Genomic DNA, 18,711 nt, shown 5'->3' on the forward strand with positions numbered 1-18,711 from the left:
CAGCAGGAAAACTGGGGGACAGAAATTCTCAGGAATAACACAACTAATGCATCCATCAAATAGCCAGGTCAGATGGCTGCTGCACACGTGACATGAATTATTTGCCCAGATACTTGGCAACAGGCATGTCAGCTTTGGTACATTATATACATGTGTAGGTTTGAGGTATTTAAGACTACGGATGCCTTTTATAAACAACAAATATAATATGAATCTCTAGACAATGGCCACAATTCACTAAGCTCATCTCCTGTCCTTAAAAAGGCACTTAAGTCAACAAAAAAAGAGTTTTACTCACCTGGGGCTTCCCTCAGCCCCCTGTAGCTGATCGGTTCCCTCGCCGTGTCTCTCCGATCTTTGCCGCAATAGCAGTATAGGGGGCAATATTGTGGCTGGGAACGCGAAGAATCACTCGGCCTGTTGGGTCCTGAGGGCAAAACAGGAAGTAGTCGCCGGCGGGGACGGGAGGATCAGAGAGACACGGCGAGGGCACCGATCAGCTACAGGGGGCTGAGGGAAGCCCCAGGTGAGTAAAACTTTTTTTGTTGTTGTTGACTTTAAGATTCACTTTAATAATGGTTCTGTGCTGTTTTTACTGTTATCACCATGGTGATAAAGCATTTAGTATTCACTAATCAATTTACCTAAGGCAATCCTTAAAATAAGGATGCTGTCCTTAAGTTAAGGAGTGATTCCTAAAGTTAAGGTTTCAATCCTTAAAATAACGTCAGAATTCTAACATTAAAGACAGGATGTTAATTCGCAGAGAGGAATGCAGGTGATAACTGTCAGGGATTTTAGGATTGCACTGCTGAGGCGTGAGGCTTGGTGGATGGACCGGCTGGGCACGCAATCGCCAAATGGCCTGAAAGAGGACTTTAGTCTAAAATGTTACTTGTGACTATAGTTGAGCTGTTCTCTAATGAATGGGTTAATGTGTGAGTTTAAGTTTGTGCTCGCCCTCTGATTATTCAGGAGGGTGTGTCTATGTCATTGTGTGTTGTATATTGCAGGTGTTTGTAACAGTTGATAAAGCAGTTGAGAAAGGGCGTGTGGCCTGAAACGTTATGCTGGTCTATACAATGGTGTGAAAAACTATTTGCCCCCTTCCTGATTTCTTATTCTTTTGCATGTTTGTCACGCTTAAATGTTTCTGCTCATCAAAAACCGTTAACTATTAGTCAAAGATAACATAATTGAACACAAAATGCAGTTTTAAATGATGGTTTTTATTATTTAGTGAGGAAAAAAAACTCAAAACCTACATGGCCCTGTGTGAAAAAGTAATTGCCCCCCCTTGTTAAAAAATAACTTAACTGTGGTTTATCACACCTGAGTTCAATTTCTGTAGTCACCCCCAGGCCTGATTACTGCCACACCTGTTTCAATCAAGAAATCACTTAAATAGGAGCTATCTGACACAGAGAAGTAGACCAAAAGCACCTCAAAAGCTAGACATCATGCCAAGATCCAAAGAAATTCAGGAACAAATGAGAACAAAAGTACCGTAATTGAGATCTATCAGTCTGGTAAAGGTTATAAAGCCATTTCTAAAGCTTTGGGACTCCAGCGAACCACAGTGAGAGCCATTATCCACAAATGGCAAAAACATGGAACAGTGATGAACCTTCCCAGGAGTGGCCGGCCGACCAAAATTACCCCAAGAGCGCAGAGAAAACTCATCTGAGAGGCCACAAAAGACCCCAGGTCCAGGACAACATCTAAAGAACTGCAGGCCTCACTTGCCTCAATTAAGGTCAGTGTTCACAACTCCACCATAAGAAAGAGACTGGGCAAAAACGGCCTGCATGGCAGATATCCAAGGCGCAAACCACTTTTAAGAAAAAAGAACATTAAGGCTCATCTCAATTTTGCTAAAAAAAAATCTCAATGATTTCCAAGACTTGTGGGGAAATACCTTGTGGACCGCCGAGACAAAAGTTGAACTTTTTGGAAGGTGCGTGTCCTGTTAAATCTGTCGTAGAAGTAACACAGCATTTTAGCAAAAGAACATCATACCAACAGTAAAATATGGTGGTGGTAGTGTGATGGTCTGGGGTTGTTTTGCTGCTTCAGGACCTGGAAGGCTTGCTGTGATAGATGGAACCATGAATTCTACTGTCTACCAAAAAATCCTGAAGAAGAATGTCCGGCCATCTGTTCGTCAACTCAAGCTGAAGCAATCTTGGGTGCTGCAGCAGGACAATGACCCAAAAGACACCAGCAAATCCACCTCTGAATGGCTGAAGAAAAGCAAAATGAAGACTTTGGAGTGGCCTAGTCAAAGCCCTGACCTGAATCCTATTGAGATGTTGTCGCATGACCTTAAAAAGGCAGTTCATGCTAGAAAACCCTCAAATAAAGCTGAATTACAACAATTCTGCAAAGATGAGTGGGCCAAAATTCCTCCAGAGCGCTGTAAAAGACTTGTTGCAAGTTATCGCAAACGCTTGATTGCAGTTATTGCTGCTAAGGGTGGCCCAACCAATTATTAGGTTCAGGGGGCAATTTCTTTTTCACACAGGGCTATGTAGGTTTTGAGTTTTTCTCACTAAATAATAAAAAACATCATTTAAAACTGCATTTTGTGTTCAATTATGTTATCTTTAACTAATGGTTAACGGTTTTTGATGAGCAGAAACATTTAAGTGTGACAAACATGCAAAAGAATAAGAAATCAGGAAGGGGGCAAATAGTTTTTCACACCACTGTATGTGCTGTATAACCACCGAAATAAAACATGAACATTTGAAGAATTTCTCTGATATGATTGGTCAAGTCCAGATTGGTATTGCATAGATTGGACTGGATTTTGTGAGGCTTGATGGATCCTCATTCCGATCTGTGACTCCCAGTGGGGAAAGGAATTGAAGCTGAGGCCCGCAGGTTACCTGTCTTGTTGGTGTAGAACCACTTTTCATGTCAGCAAGGACCAATTTGTCTCTCAAAGTCTGAGCTTTTTTTATAGAAAAACATCGGGACGTTCCTAAATTAATTTACTTCAGGGAAACTGTCTGCAAGCAAATGCCAAAAGTTGTTTTATAATTTTATAATCTTATCAATATTATCGCTTTCATTATTAAACCTTGAGCCAAAAATAATCCGCCCTGATATATTTATTAATAAAAGAGCATAAAACAATGGATGGTGTTGGTCTATTCATCTATGGACTTCAAGTGTCTGCAGTGCTGGCAGATAGACCGAAGCACATCACCTTGCAAGCATTGAAGACAAGCTCCACTACACTTTACTACACAGCCACACACACAGAAACACACAGACAGCCACAGCCTCTCTCGCCTTCCCTAGCTAGCTGTAATTGTCCTAGTGGCAGGAGGGGTGGAGCTACATCCTGGCTGCGTGTGCTCCTCCCTTTCCTATCTACTGCATGTGAGAATAACTGCAGAGGAGATAACTTAAGGACTGGAGTGATAAGACAACACTCTCACTGTGAAAGCGTATCACTACATGTTAATAAGGCAAGCGTCTTTTGTGAATTAACACCTAAAATACTGATTGGTGTGTGGTGATAAGTTTTCGCCTACCTTATTATCACTAGTATGATCTCAGTGAATTGTGGCGAATATCATGAATTCATTATATTATATTCTGCTCTTCTGTGCCGTTAAAAAATCACACATACTGATTCCACGATATGTAATCCATTTAATATCTCAGCCTGTTACTTCCATGTTAGTCTATAAAAATCATCTATAGAAGCTCACAAATTATCCGGGTATTATAGCTTTAAACTGGCATTGCAACATTTATAACAATAATTTTACTTTGGTAGAAAAGGAAAGGTATTCACTCCAATGGCTTGTCTGATGTTTGGCTAGTAAAATTTAGTGGAATAAACCCCCTGCTTGGCGTGTGGGCCTGTCCTTTCCTCCTATTGTGCATGGTTGTTGGAGTCTGAGGTTTGCACTGTAGGTAGTCCTGGATTTTTGGGGTAGGAGCAGGTCATTCTTGTTTGATACAAGATTGATTTTGCTTTGCTGAGACTGGACGTTGGCTCCAAAGGAACAATTGAAATCTGAGATGCTGTATTTTGACTAGAAGTTACTTTGGAAACTTGCCCTCATGAATAACATATTTTCAAGGTAATCTTTGCGCACATGTAGCCACTCCTCCAATGCCTCTCTTCCTGTGTGCCTGGGCCTGCACCCTAGGCTTATGATATAATGCACAATAGGACTTTATGGAAGGGGGCACGTCTTGGGCTGCCATGGTGTTGAACTTTCCCTAGCTAGCTGCGTGACAGTGACGTGGTTTTGTAACTGTGAAGACTATGCTTAAAATATGGTGATTTTTAAAAGTCATGTGTTCTACAGGGGTGGACTGGAAGGTTTTGCTAAATCCTGGAATTTGTTTTTTAGCCACATATGTATTTTAGATCTCTGTCACCCTTAACAATTGTTTGTGATAGTGTGCCAGTGATCTCCATACAGACATTGTTGCTCAACTTTCTGCCAGGCACTATGTGCTGCCCTGTGGAGAGAGGCAGGAGGCATCCCATTCTAGAAAGTACTAAAGCAACGTGCCGACTGCATGATTCTAGTTGCAAAGAATGGGGGACACTGCCACACACATCGCACTGTCACATGTAATGATTCACAGGTCTGCGACTGAAAAGCTGTTTGATTATTTTCAGCAAATTTTCATGTATTTTGATGTGCTGAAAACAAATAAAATATTTTAGAAAAAACTCACAGACATCGTGTTTTGCCACAATGTGCAAAATTGTCTTCAAATGTATCAAATTTTTAAGACGTTTGGATCCTCAAAAAGATGGGTGGATTGCATTTAAAGAAGTCGTACAGAAATTTTTAGGCAATAACAAAGATCCTCACTACAAAATGAAAGCATTTCAAAATTTAGGTTGCCTGATGAGTTTCAAAGTGCATTTCCTCCAGTCCCACCTTGACTACTTTCATAGCTCCCAACTGTCCCTCTTTTGGGGGGACAGTCCCTCTTTGGGAAGCCAGCCCTTCTGTCCCTCTTTCCTTCTCATTTGTCCTTCTTTCAGGATTCATGTAGAGATCTATGTAAATATATGTATTTTATCTACTGAGATATGTGTTTAATGGACTCTAATCTAATAAGACTTTGACTCTCCAATACTTGAAATTAATATATTTATTTCAAATGTTAATATGAAGGACAATGAACCAGGATAGAAAGAACCAGTATGGTTTGAATTTAAAAAAAACATATTTTTCTTATGAAATCTTTATGGTATGAGTGACTAGGGGGTGTGCTGGGGGTGTGGTTAGGGGTGTGGCAGGTGCGTTGCTTAAAGAGAAACTCCAACCAAGAATTGAACTTTATCCCAATCAGTAGCTGATACCCCCTTTTACAGGAGAAATAGAATGATTTTCACAAACAAACCATCAGGGGGCGCTGTGTGACTAATTTTGTGCTGAAACCCCTCCCACAAGAGGCTCTGAATACCGCGGTACTCTGGGCAAACTGCCACAATGTAACAATGTTCACAGACAGGAAATGGCTGTTTAAAGCTGTCTGTAACAGCCAGAGCAGCTAGAAACAGCTACATAACCTGCCCACAGTAACAATGTCACCATGTAATACATGTCAGAATGTGAATCTGGGAGAGGAAAGATTATACAATGAGCAAACACTGACTAAATCATTTATACATAATTATTGTAAAAATGAAGCACTTTTTTAATTAAATTATTTTCACTGGAGTTCCTCTTTAAGTGTCCCTCTTTCTTATGTCAGTAAGTTGGGAGGTATGTACATTCCTGAAAATGTGGGGGGTGTAAGTGAGGAACAAGGTGAACAATTCTACCAAGACATTAAAGAGATGGAAAGGAGATACCGGGGAAAGTGGAGCATTACAATGATGGCCGACTACTGTTGGATGTGACGGGTGCGCACGCAGCGGGCGGTGATGAAAGACCTAGAGCTCGTTTTTAAAAGGGCTTAGGTCCGATAGTAGTTACATAAATTGTCAGGATACGAGATGTCCTATGACTAAATGGAGGTCATCAGATTCAGCGCACCAAAAAACAGAGATTATGTTGCATGACCAAAACAGCTCTCGTAAAAAAAAAAATGTCAGACCTGTGTTATGAGTTGTGGTTACAGGTGACAGAAGCTATAATAACCAGATTTTTTTTTTTAATCTAGGCTCGTTGATATTACTTGATGTCAACATCTATTGATAGATATTGTAGGCAACATTTAATAATAGACTCACTGAGAAACAATTTGAAAAAAAATAAGTGGTTGGGCAATACTGTTATTAAAGCCAACAAAATTGTACTTTGTGTAACACGTTGTTTTGTTCAATTGCAGGAAAATTTGTGACCCTGGACTGACTACATTTGAGCCAGAAGCTTTGGGTAACCTGGTGGAGGGCATAGATTTTCACCGATTTTACTTTGAGAACTGTAAGGGCACAATATAGGGATGTGTAACGATAACACGTTCTGTACCAATAATGAGAATTGAATCTGAGGAAGGGGGAGGCCTTTATTCTAAGGGGGGTGGGTGAGGGAGTGGATTTGTGCATATGTGTAAAAATAACTAGACCAATAACCAAGACAACTTCACCACTAGAATGATATGATTGTGTCAGTGGAAACTACAACCAAGTTAAGGTAAGGTAAGGTATCGGCCCGAAAAACCAAAAGGTAAGGGAGTAGCCTAAATAAATACATAATAAGAGGAGATGCAAGATCATTAAAGGAGATGCAAAAATTGTGCCTGGAACAGCTAAAGATTTTAAAACAGAATGGCCCCCAGCCAATTCGATTTTTTAACTCCATGAAGCAGCCCCCCACCCCCCTACAATCAGCACAAATAAAAATTCCATCATGTTTGGTTAGTGTTATGTTTGTGCCCATTTGTGCCACAAAAAAATAAGATTTGAGATGCTTTCTTTTTGAAGATAATAACACTTATTTTCTCCAAAACTGATATGACCCAGCCCCTGTACATCAGCCTACGGACATGAATTTGGTATGGGTGGATAGTGCTGTGTGTGTGCTCATTTGTGCTGCAAATATCATTGTTCTAACTTTTATAGTTCTTGAGATATTCAAGTTTTTATAAAAGTCAAAAGTTCACTCAGCCCCCTCCCCCTACAACATTGTGAAGGCTGAGTGAACTTTTGACCTTTATAAAAAGGGGAATATCTTAAAAACTATAAAAGAACGATGATTTTTGCAGCACAAATGAGCACACGGACAGCACTACCCACCCATACATATTTCATGTGTGTAGGTTGTTGTGCAGGGGCTGGGTGATGTTATTGTTTTGGAAAAAAATAAGTGCTATTATCTTCAAAATGAAACCAGCACAAATCTTAACTTTTGCAGCACAAATGGGCACAAATGTAGCACAAACATGATGGAATTTGTATTTGTACTGATTATAGGGGGGCCAGCTTCAAACAGCTCAATTGTTCTCCAAAATAAAAAAAAAAGCTGAAAATGTACTGTCAAAATTACAGTGTGAAAATTATTCTAAGTATTTTCTTGCTTGCTGGTGGATTGAAAGGCATTTTATTGATAAGATGTGAAAATATCACCTAGGAGCAAACTTGAAAAAAAAAGTGAATTAAATTTGACCCAATTATACTTTTGAAGCACCCTCCACAGAATGCTTTCAAAGTATAGCCTCATCATTCCTGCAGTTATGTAGTTCCAAAAAAGTCAGCAGTTCCCAGGGGACAGGTCAGGCGGAGGCACACTTCTGCTCTGGGGACTAGAACAAAGCTCAGAGAGTGCAGCGCAGCTTCCTACCATCCCGTCTACCAGCCTTCCTGCATTGCTTTTGCGCTAGTTATTGTCTATCACTCCCTTCAATGTAACAGACCTAGTAAGTGTTCTACCAAGTATGTGTTCTACCAAATTTCCCCCAACACATCATCCAATCAGATTTGCTTCTAATGAGAATGGAGAATGAGTCCATTCCTTATGTTAGGTGTGCCTCATGCAGAGGTTTGGTCACTCCTCCTAATATTGTGCTTTGGAGGCTTTGACCTCAAGTCCTTAACTTCAGATTGATGCCTCACATGTGAGGGACATTGTATAACTGTACTTCTTACTTCTTATTAAAGCATCTTAGCAAAAAGGGTGTTTTAGTATTGTATACTTACTACATAAACCTACTCTTATCAACAAAGCAGAAAAAGCCCAATATTAATCAGAAGATACACCCCCACAAATTCAATATTGTAGGCTTCTTATCTTTGTCGCTAGTAGCGATTCAATGACAGTTCTTTTATTTATTAGCAAATTCACAAAAACATAATGCTTAATAGCACCACATGACAAAATGACCTACTATAAGAAGTTATCTTTCACATAGCCATTTTTTTTTCAAAAAAGATGAAGTTTCAATTTAAAATCTTATTTGTCTGAAAGAGAAAATGTCAAATTTATATATATACTAGCAGGGGCGTAGCTAGAAATGACTGGGCCCCATAGCAAATTTTTTGTATGGGCCCCCCCCCTCCCCCCTCCCCCCCCCCTCCGCCACCCCCTCCCCCCATTTCACCAGAAAATAATTGTAAAGTGAGCAGCATTTCACCAGAAATGAATTGTAAAGTGGGCAGCGTTTCACCATAAATAATTCAGGGCTGTGGAGTCGGTACAAAAATCTTCCGACTCCAACTCCTCAGTTTATGAAACCATGATTCCAACTCCGACTCCAGATACCCAAAATGGCTCCGACTCCTCGACTCCAACTCCTTAGTCTAATACTTAACAGGGCTGTAGATTTTGTACAGAAATCATCCGACTCTGACGTTTATGAAATCAACGACTCCGACTCCAACTCCGAGTGCCCAAAATTGCCTCGACTCCTCAGCCCTGAATTAATCGTAAAGAGAGCAGCATTTCACAGTAAATTAATTGTAAAGAGAGCAGCATTTCACCAGAAAATATTTGTAAAGAGAGCAGCATTTCACCAGAAAATAATCGCTATGTGGGGGAGCATTCACCAGACAATAATCGTTATATGGGGAACTATCACCAGACAATAATCGCTATGTGGGGGAGCATCCACCAGACAATAATCGCTATGTGGGGGGGAGCAGTCACCAGACAATAAAAGCTATGTGGGGAGCAGCAGTCACCAGACAATAATCGCTATGTGGGGGGAGCATTCACCAGACAAAAATCATTATATGGGGAGCAGTCACCAGACAATAATCGCTATGTGGGGAGCAGTCACCAGACAATAATCGCTATGTGAGGAGCAGTCACCAGACAATAATCGCTATGTGGGGAGCAGTCACCAGAAAATAATCGTTATGTGGGGAGCAATCACCAGAAAATAATCGTTATGTGGGGAGCAATCACCAGAAAATAATCGTTATGTGGGGAGCAATTACCAGAACATAATCGTTATGTGGGGAGCAGCCACCAGAAAATAGTCGCTATGTGGGGAGAATTCACATAATTGTTATGTGCGCAGAAAATAAACCAATCCTCGCCCCCCCCCCCCCCCACACACACACACAGCAGCCAGGCACATGTAGCATCATGGCCGCCGGCCAGGTATGGGTGGCGGTTGGCAGCAGCCAGCAACTCTCTCTCCCCATCCCCCTCAGCAGCCAGCACCTCTCTCTCTCCCCATCCCCCCACACACAGCAGCCAGCACCTCTCTCTCTCCCCATCCCCTCACACACAGCAGCCAGCACCTCTCTCTCTCCCCATCCCCTCACACACAGCAGCCAGCACCTCTCTCTCTCCCCATCCCCTCACACACAGCAGCCAGCACCTCTCTCTCTCCCCATCCCCTCACACACAGCAGCCAGCACCTCTCTCTCTCCCCATCCCCTCACACACAGCAGCCAGCACCTCTCTCTCTCCCCATCCCCTCACACACAGCAGCCAGCACCTCTCTCTCTCCCCATCCCCTCACACACAGCAGCCAGCACCTTTCTCTCCCCCATCCCCCCACACACAGCAGCCAGCACCTCTCTCTCTCCCCATCCCCCCACACACAGCAGCCAGCACCTCTCTCTCTCCCCATCCCCCCACACACAGCAGCCAGCACCTTTCTCTCCCCCATCCCCCCACACACAGCAGCCAGCACCTTTCTCTCCCCCATCCCCCCACACACAGCAGCCAGCACCTTTCTCTCCCCCATCCCCCCACACACAGCAGCCAGCACCTTTCTCTCCCCCATCCCCCCACACACAGCAGCCAGCACCTTTCTCTCCCCCATCCCCCCACACACAGCAGCCAGCACCTTTCTCTCCCCCATCCCCCCACACACAGCAGCCAGCACCTTTCTCTCCCCCATCCCCCCACTCACAGCAGCCAGCACCTCTCTCTCCCCCCATTCCCCCCCCCCCCCCCACAGCAGCCAGCACCTCTCTCTCCCCCATACCCCCCCCCCCCCCCACAGCAGCCAGCACCTCTCTCTCCCCCATACCCCTCCCCCCCCACAGCAGCCAGCACCTTTCTCTCCTCCCATCCCCCCCCCCCACAGCAGCCAGCACCTTTCTCTCCCCCATTCCCCCCCCCCCCCACAGCAGCCAGCAACTCTCTACACCCCCCCCCTCCCCTGCCAGCAACTCGCTCCCCCCATCCACCTCCCCAGCAGCCAGCAAAAGCAACTCTCTCTCCGCCCCCCCCCCCCCCCCAGCAACTCTCTCTCTCTCTACCCTGCCCCCCCCCCCCCCCCCCAGCACCAGGTTGCATCATGGCCGCCCGCTGGCCAGGTATGGGTGGCAGGCTGGCAGCAGCAGGCAGCAAGTCCCCCGGGCTGGCCCCATCACCCACCCACCTCTGTCCACTGCAGGCAGCAGCACCAGTGAGGCACGCGTCCCCACGCACGCACAAAGTACTTACAAGCTTGCGTGGGACGGTGCACGGTCGGGTCGGGTCAGGTCGGTGTGCTCCGCTCTCCTCCTCGGTCCTCTCCTCTCCCTCCTGCTCCTGGTCGCAGCCAGTCAGACAGTCACCACGAGGTCTGACTGACTGTGGAGTCTCGGAGAGATTGAGTCACTCTCTGACTCCTCCTGCTGTCTCCTCCTTCTGCCTCCCTGGCTGGCCGGAACTATACAGTAAGTGTCGGCCCGGCAGCCAGGGAGGATCAATGCGCCGCCACGTGGTCCCCCTCCTCACCAGCCACCTTATCAGAGGAGGGGGGCCGGGGGAGGGCGGCGCGCCTCTGTTTTAAAATTATCGGGGGGGGCGGACGGGCCTGAGGGGGGGCCCAGACGGCATCATTAAAAAAAAAATAAAAAAGTCCAAAAAAAGTCCACTGACTCTGCACGGGCCCCTGTGGCGTAGGGATACCGCGGGCCCCATAGCAACGCTATGGCGGCTATCCCCGTTGCTACGCCACTGTATACTAGATAGTAAAAAAAACATTTGACTGCTCTGGGACAGAAGAGGTTAACAGCGATGTGCAGCGCTGTACTATAGATGAGATGAAATCCGCACACTCCAAAGCTTGGAAAGTCCAAAGGTATTTTATTTGGGAATCTCAGATACAGCAAAAACAGCTGACATGTTTCGGATCAGGTATCCTTACTCATAGCCTTACCATGTGCAGCGCTGTGTAATATGTTGGCGCTTTATAAATACAATAAATAATAACATAAAATTATTAATTCTTTTCTAACAAAATTAATAAAAATACTTTAGCTTGGCTACAAGTCATTATCTAATGTAACACTATTAGAGAGAACCTGTAATGAGAAAAAGGGCCCTTGGGGGTACTTACCTCAGGAGGGGGAATACTCTGGATCCGATTGAGGCTTCCTCCTGTCCTCCTCCATCTCACAGTGGTCTCTCTAGGCCGCTCTGAATGGCGGCCATGTAAATATTTACCTTCCCCGGCTCCAGCACAGACGCAGTAGCAGCTCTCGGCTCAGATCAGGCAGAACTAGCTGATCCCAGTCGGGCACAAGGCATTGCCAGTAAAGCCCCAGTAATACTGCATGAGTTATTTGTTGCACAAATCAGGAATCATTGCAGCTCTGAAGTAATTACCTGTAAGCTGACACACTTAGTAAGTAACGCATTTTGCAGTTAGCAGCACCATTGGGTCACACTTTCTACCGTTGATTGTAAAGCAAGTTAAGAAAGCTGAAAAAAAATGTTGGTCAAAAATTTGTAATATTAAGATGTGAATAGAGGGGATTGCTTTTATTTATTGACACAAATGGAATTTCACTTTAAAGCATAATTACAGTCTAGCATAACATTTAACCTGTTGCCGACCGCTCCACGCTGATTGGCGCGAACACGGCGGCAGCCCCAAGACCACTCCACGCTGATTGGCGTGAATGGCTTCCTATAGGGATTGCAGGAGAGCGCGTGCGCCGATGCGCTCATCTCTGCTTCGATGACGGAGCTCTGCTCTGCCTTCAGTCTCCCAGTGGTGATCGTCTTTTATCACTGTACAGCGTTGCGATCTAAGGCAGCGCTGTACTGGGGACAGCCGTGTGACACGCCTGCCCACCTGGGAGGCAAAATTGTGATCCGCTGTCATAGGATAGCCGATCACGCTGATTGGCTGGCGGAGGGAGGGAAGGGAGATTGCAAAATAAATAAAAAAAAATAGTCAAAAATATTACAAAATAAAACAAACAAATAGTGGTTATAAAAAAATATCAAAAAAAATCTGGGGAGCGATCAGACCTCACCAACAGAGAGCTCTGTTGGTGGGGAGAAAAGGTGGGGGGGGGGATCACTTGTGTGCTGAGTAGTGCGGCCCTGCAGCGAGGCCTTAAAGCTGCAGTGGCCCAATTAGTTAAAAATGGCCTGGTCACTAGGGGGGTTTAACACAGCGGTCCTCAAGTGGTTAACACTTATTTCCCTATTCTCTATTGCCCTTACAGTTATCCTACTTGCTGTTGTCTCAAAGTGATGTCTTCTGTGTAAAAATCCCCCTAGCATAGAATGAATACAGCAGGGCTTGGATTTGCCATTCCAATAGATGCATTTTATCAAATTCATTCAAAAAACTTTTACAGTGAGGAAAACGTTCTCTTCTCTGCTTACAGTCACACTGAATCCTGCAAAAGCAAACCTCTTTCTGCTATATTTGCTCACCCTTCTCAAATGCAGTTAGTGACAAAAGACAACTGGGGAAGCTGTGCAGCATATAATTGTTAATCATTTAGTTAACTAACTAGCAAACAATTATTTCTTTATAAAAGTTCTTATGGTGTGGCTAGCCTATTGGAGCAGAGGGGATTTTCTGACTATATTTCCACTGTTATTATGCTTGCATCACCATATTGCTGATTGTTGTTTTCTTGTGTTTTTTTTATGTCTTGGTTGTGTTTAGTGCTGTCTAAGAACAACAAACCAATCCACACGACTATCTTGAATCCTCATGTTCACGTGGTGGGAGAAGATGCCGCCTGTATCGCCTACATACGCCTGACGCAATACATTGATACACAGGGTCGACCTCGTACCAGCCAGTCTGAAGAGACCCGCGTTTGGCATCGTCGTGATGGCAAGTGGCAGAACGTCCACTTCCATTGCTCAGGGGCTCCTGTGGCACCCCTCCAGTGACAGTAAGATTTTATATATACTGTTATCCTCCTCAAAGTGGCAATAAAGATGTATGGTAATAATATCTACAGTATGTGCAACCTGAGAACAGGCCACATAGCAGAAAAACCTGTGTCTTAGCTAAGGCCCGGTTAATATCTGTGTTTTTTTGCAGATTGGGCCGTATGGATCCGGCCATCTGGGTCTGGAAAAACGGTCCGTTTTTACACCCAGTGTGCTGTAAAATGTCTGTTTACCATAGGTTCCTTTTGTGCTGCAAAACCTTCCGTTCCGCTGAGCGAAACGGTACGGAAAATTGGGTCCTGCTGCATTTTTTCTCTCCGTTCAGCGGAACGGACCACGGAACTGTACGGCCTGGTTCCTTTGGCAAAACCTAATGTGAACCGAGCCTTACTCACCTGTGCAGAAGGGTCTTTTACTTGGGTCTATGTATGCTGCTCTGAGCTGTAATGTAGAGCAACCAAACCAAGTTACTAGATCCGTTAAAAGTATAGAGATACAGAATCGCACCAATGGCGGGACTGCAGACTCCACTGACCACAATATAAAATTAGATTTGATATAAGATGACATTATACCCCAAAAATCTAATTTTACACTTGAATTTATATTGTAAAGGTGCCCATATACCACTTGATATTGCGGCCTGATCGACCTTCCGATTCAAAAATGTTATTGAATTGGAAGAGAAGAAATGAATGTCCCCCATATGTGCAGTGTAAAAGTCTCACCTGTCTCCTGCCGGGACTCCTTTCTCTGGTGTCCCCGTCACCAAGAGCACATGTACCACATGGCACCAGACACATGTGTGACATCAATACATGCACCTGGTGTCGTGTTACAGGAGCTCATGGCGACGTTTAACAGGTGCAGGGGGACAATTTTTCACTGGGGGGGAGAGTATTAAAGTAATCAGTATTAAGAGAGTGGTACAAATTTGGATCACCAATACAGGCAACCATCACTATGCAGGCAGATGAGGAATTTCACTTGTCTTCACTTGAGTGTAGGGAAGACCCACTGGTTGGCCGTACTCTGACTACAAATGAACTTTTATAGGACTAAAATCATGAAGACTCTTACGTCCCGTCAAGGTAGATATGGCAAAAAAAAACACCTCACAATATTATTAAATGATAATAAAACTCTAAAAAGTAGTGTAAGGGGCAGCCTGTTCTGCTCTGTAGAAAGTGGAGAGGAGAGGACAAGCAAGAGCCATCATTCTGCAGGGGTAACAGAAGTTACCACAACAGAAGTCACATGTTAGGGATTGTAGCATGATGGATCACTAATGACCACTTCAACAGTGTCGGGGAACATGTGTACAAACTATATTTTCATGCTTCAATAATTTTATTGAGTTTTTCTTTTTAACAAGAGAATTGACAACATTTCCGTTTTTCCCCTCAATATCTGGAACACTGTATTTTTGTACAATGTTGCCTCATTGTTTATTCCGCTTTACAATGTTCACGTTGACCCACGTGAACAACGTAAAGTGGAATAAACAATGAGGTAACATTGTACAAAAATACAGTGTTCCAGATATTGAGGGCAAAAACGGAAAGAAGGACCACGTAGACCTTATAGATAAAGAATAGTTATCAGCTTAAGCTGATAGTGGGTGGAGAGGCCAGGGATTAATGATTGAGTCACTGTGCATAATCACTTTGATCCAGTATAGGGGTTGGGAGGGGGAGTAGTTACCTGGAACTCTGATGTACTCCAGAGGTTATCAACCGGCTGTCTGGAGTACAAACTATATTTTCACCTAGGAAAAAAAAGAATGGTTAGGTCCAAAGTGTGCATGCACCTTAGTTTAGTTCCAAGTTAAGAATCTGAATGTCACCTACTAACTGCTGACCCCAACTTGTTTTGCTTCTTTTTCTGCAGCCTCCAGTAATGCCCTCCTGGCTTCACCAGAAAACAGGAAGTGCCAGAGACTTTTGGCTCCGCCGCTCAGAGAGTTCCAGCGGCGAGGAAAAGCACGTGACCGCATGCTTGTGCCGTTCCCTCTCATCCCTCCTCCCCCTCAACCCCTCCAAATCCAGACTCTTCTATTCTTGTGGCCCTCAACCCCCCCCCCCCATGTGCGCACATACCCCAGACATCCACTGCCTGGACTCATGAAGTGTTTGCAAGAGGACGAGAAAAGGTTGTAGGAATAAGCCTCCTCTGTATGTTTCCCTTCAGAACTTTAAGCATTCTTCCCTTTTCCAAGCTGGGGAAGAGGGTAGCTTAAACCTGTATGACCCCCTACAGTGCTACGGGGTTAAGTGCATCCATTGACTTGTTGCAGAGAAAAAAAATTATGACCTTCAGCCTTCTTCCCTCTGGTCTATTTGGCTTAATTTGAGAGGGTGTGGAGGTGGTGGAGGGATCGTCTGAAATCTCGAGGGGCTGGGGGGAGAGAACTGTAAACTTCCTGTGGAGCCGTTCCTTCCCGTGTGTTTGCGCGTCCAACGTGAAATGAGTCGTCCAAACAGAACAAAGAGAAAACAAAAAAGGTACATAAATAAAATAAAAAATAAAAAAAAATGTTTAAAAAAATACAAAATAAAAAAAAATTATATTTTTTGGATTTCATTTCCACAAAGCAGTTCTCCCAGGGGCCCCCACTGCCACCCCTATTTTATTGTTTTTCTTTTGCTTTTACGAATGCAAAAATAAATATATATATACACCAAGAGAAGAATATATATATATATATATTTAATAGTTGGTCCAACTCCAACAAGTCCACACACCCTGTAAATAATGGTCTTAATCCATTGTCTGCAGTGGGAGAGCCAGTTCCCAAAGCATGACCGGCGCAGTTTATGGAGTGTGCTTAATGTCTGTCATTGCTCAGCGAGTATGATTCTCCTCTGACAGGTGGGTCTGCACACAGGATCCATACTCAGTGGGTATGATTCTCTTCTGACAGGTAGGGTCTGCACACAGGATCCATGCTCAGTGGGTACGATTCTCCTCTGACAGGGGGGTTCTGCACACAGGAACCATGCTCAGTGGGTACGATTCTCCTCTGACAGGTTGGGTCTGCACACAGTATCCATGCTCAGTGGGTACGATTCTTCTCTGACAGTTGGGTTCTGCACACAGAATCTATGCTCAGTGGGTACGATTCTCCTCTGACAGGTGGGGTCTGCACACAGGATCCATGATGTCAATTAGCTCTACTGAGAATGGAGATAGATATAAATAGCGCAGGGATTCCAGTGTCCACCTTAGATCTTAGATTTCCTTTCAAGTAGCGTGGGTTTCATTCACTGGCCCAGAAGGAGATGCCATTTTACTAGTTGCTAACGAGATGAACATTATTTTGTAGGCTATGACATTTTCTTTTGCAGGAGGTTAAAGGTTTATAGGATTTTCTGTGTCTGTAGGGCGACAGTGCATGTCCCGAGGATATTATGGGTCCAGTGTAATGGACTGAATCTTCCAGGATGCTTGGATTTCTTCCTTTTAAAGTTGATCTTCTTCACCGTGAAGGTGGCTATTTTTGTGAATTGAGCTTATGCAGTATTCAAATGTAACAAATTCCCAATTCTTTGTAGGGTGAATGTTAGCTTCTCCCAGAAAATGGCTGCTTTCATTGTGTGGAGATGACAGATCCAGTTTTTTTCTTTTTTTTTCGTTTTTTTTTTTTTTAATGTGCTGGGAAAAAACAGCAACCAAAATCTTCAGGGATTTCAGGGGAAGCAGAAATCCAGTTCTTGCTATTGTGCCTGATCTTCACTGCCAGGCCGAGTCTTCTGCGGATCCCCGACAGATTCGGGTAGGAGTGTATGTGTAACACTCTGTTACCCCCTTGCCAGTTTTACACACGTTTACAGGGTTCAGAGCAGTGACCCCCCCAAGGGAGAGGAGAGGCGAATCTCCGGCCTGACTTGTTTTCATTTGTTGCTGTTTAATTTTCTGCATGCCCTTTAAACAGAAATCCTATAAATACATATATATACATAAATCTATATATAAGAGAAACAAGAGGACAGCTTGTTCGTTTTCTGAATGCCAGTGGGGTTCTTTTGCTGCTGTCTTCCTTTATATTTCTGTTTTCTCGTCTCTTTCTCACTCTTTTTTTCTGAGCCTTGTAAGTGTCAAAAATTAGAGGATAAAGACTAAAAGAAAAAAAAAAGATCTTCCTCTTGATTTGTTTCAGAATATTGCAAATTAAAAAGAAAACCATACTCTGTCTGGCGTCATTATTTCTCATGTACTTGTGAACCAGATTTTTTCTCTATTAGTTTGTAGCTTCTAATCTTTCAATGGGGTTCTTCAGTTCTAATTAGTGAAGGACATTCCTGGATATTTGTGAGGTACAGGTAATCCACTAAATCCTTGCACACACACTAAATGCTTCTCAGCTACGGTGGCCACTTGGGCCCACCTCATGTCAAAGACACAACGTGTACCGCTGCCCCTCATGTGCTAAGGTGGCCATACACTGATCAATATATGGCCGACAGATAGATCACCCTATTTAATCATCATTAACTGATCAGAGAGGAATCTATCTATAATACAAAGTGAATTTAAATCCACAAAATAAAAACAAATCCAGTTAAAAGGATTCAGCATATGAGATTCAAGTCCCAACTGGCGTCCAGACCTCCAGGAATGCGAGTACCAACAGGGCTGTGGAGTCGGAATCGAGGAGTCGGAGCCATTTTGGGTACCTGGAGTCGGAGGTTTCATAAACTGAGGAGTCAGAGTTGGAGTCGCATGATTTTTGTACCCACTCGACAGCCCTGAGTACCAAGTGTTAGAATCCAATAAGCTTCTTGCAGCAGTAATCTGCGATTTGTGTCTCCCTGTTTAACCGAACAAGACACTGCTTTAACTCCCTGATATGAAAAACTGCTTATGTCACCAGCATGCAACTGTCTAAAATGTTTTACGACATTCGAAATGTTCTCTGTGTTATGGGAAGCCCCATTATAGCATTCCGAAATTTTCTGACACAAGGGGAGAGTTGTACATCCAATGTACAGAACATTTGACACAAGTAATGACGTACACTACTGATTTGGTGTTGCAATTAATGTATTGCTGGAGGGGAAAACTCTTACCATTCACAACAGAGAAGATCCAACATGCAGGGCGGTGACATGAGCAGTGCCTACAAGTGGAATATCCACACTTAAATAACCCTGTGGTTGAAAGCCAGGTGGGATGTAAATAATTG

At 43.9% G+C, this 18,711-nt stretch overlaps 1 protein-coding gene across 11 annotated transcripts in view; it reads left to right on the forward strand.

The window, feature by feature from the left end:
- Positions 1–17,682, forward strand: part of CAMK2B (calcium/calmodulin dependent protein kinase II beta) — a 267,591-nt gene extending 249,909 nt beyond the window's left edge. For 6 of the 11 annotated variants that reach the window (XM_068274780.1, XM_068274781.1, XM_068274782.1 and 3 more), the window contains 3 exons: positions 6,325–6,419; positions 13,291–13,525; positions 15,417–17,682. In XM_068274780.1, coding sequence (XP_068130881.1) covers positions 6,325–6,419; positions 13,291–13,523 — 328 coding nt within the window. In that variant the 3' untranslated portion in view covers positions 13,524–13,525; positions 15,417–17,682. The remainder of the gene's footprint in view (positions 1–6,324; positions 6,420–13,290; positions 13,526–15,416) is intronic. The other 5 variants (XM_068274786.1, XM_068274787.1, XM_068274788.1 and 2 more) reach the window with 1 other exon arrangement.
- The last annotated feature ends 1,029 nt before the right edge of the window (positions 17,683–18,711 follow it).

Source organism: Hyperolius riggenbachi, chromosome 3 (genome assembly GCF_040937935.1).
Source record: "Hyperolius riggenbachi isolate aHypRig1 chromosome 3, aHypRig1.pri, whole genome shotgun sequence".
Taxonomy (NCBI): Eukaryota; Metazoa; Chordata; class Amphibia; order Anura; family Hyperoliidae; genus Hyperolius; species Hyperolius riggenbachi.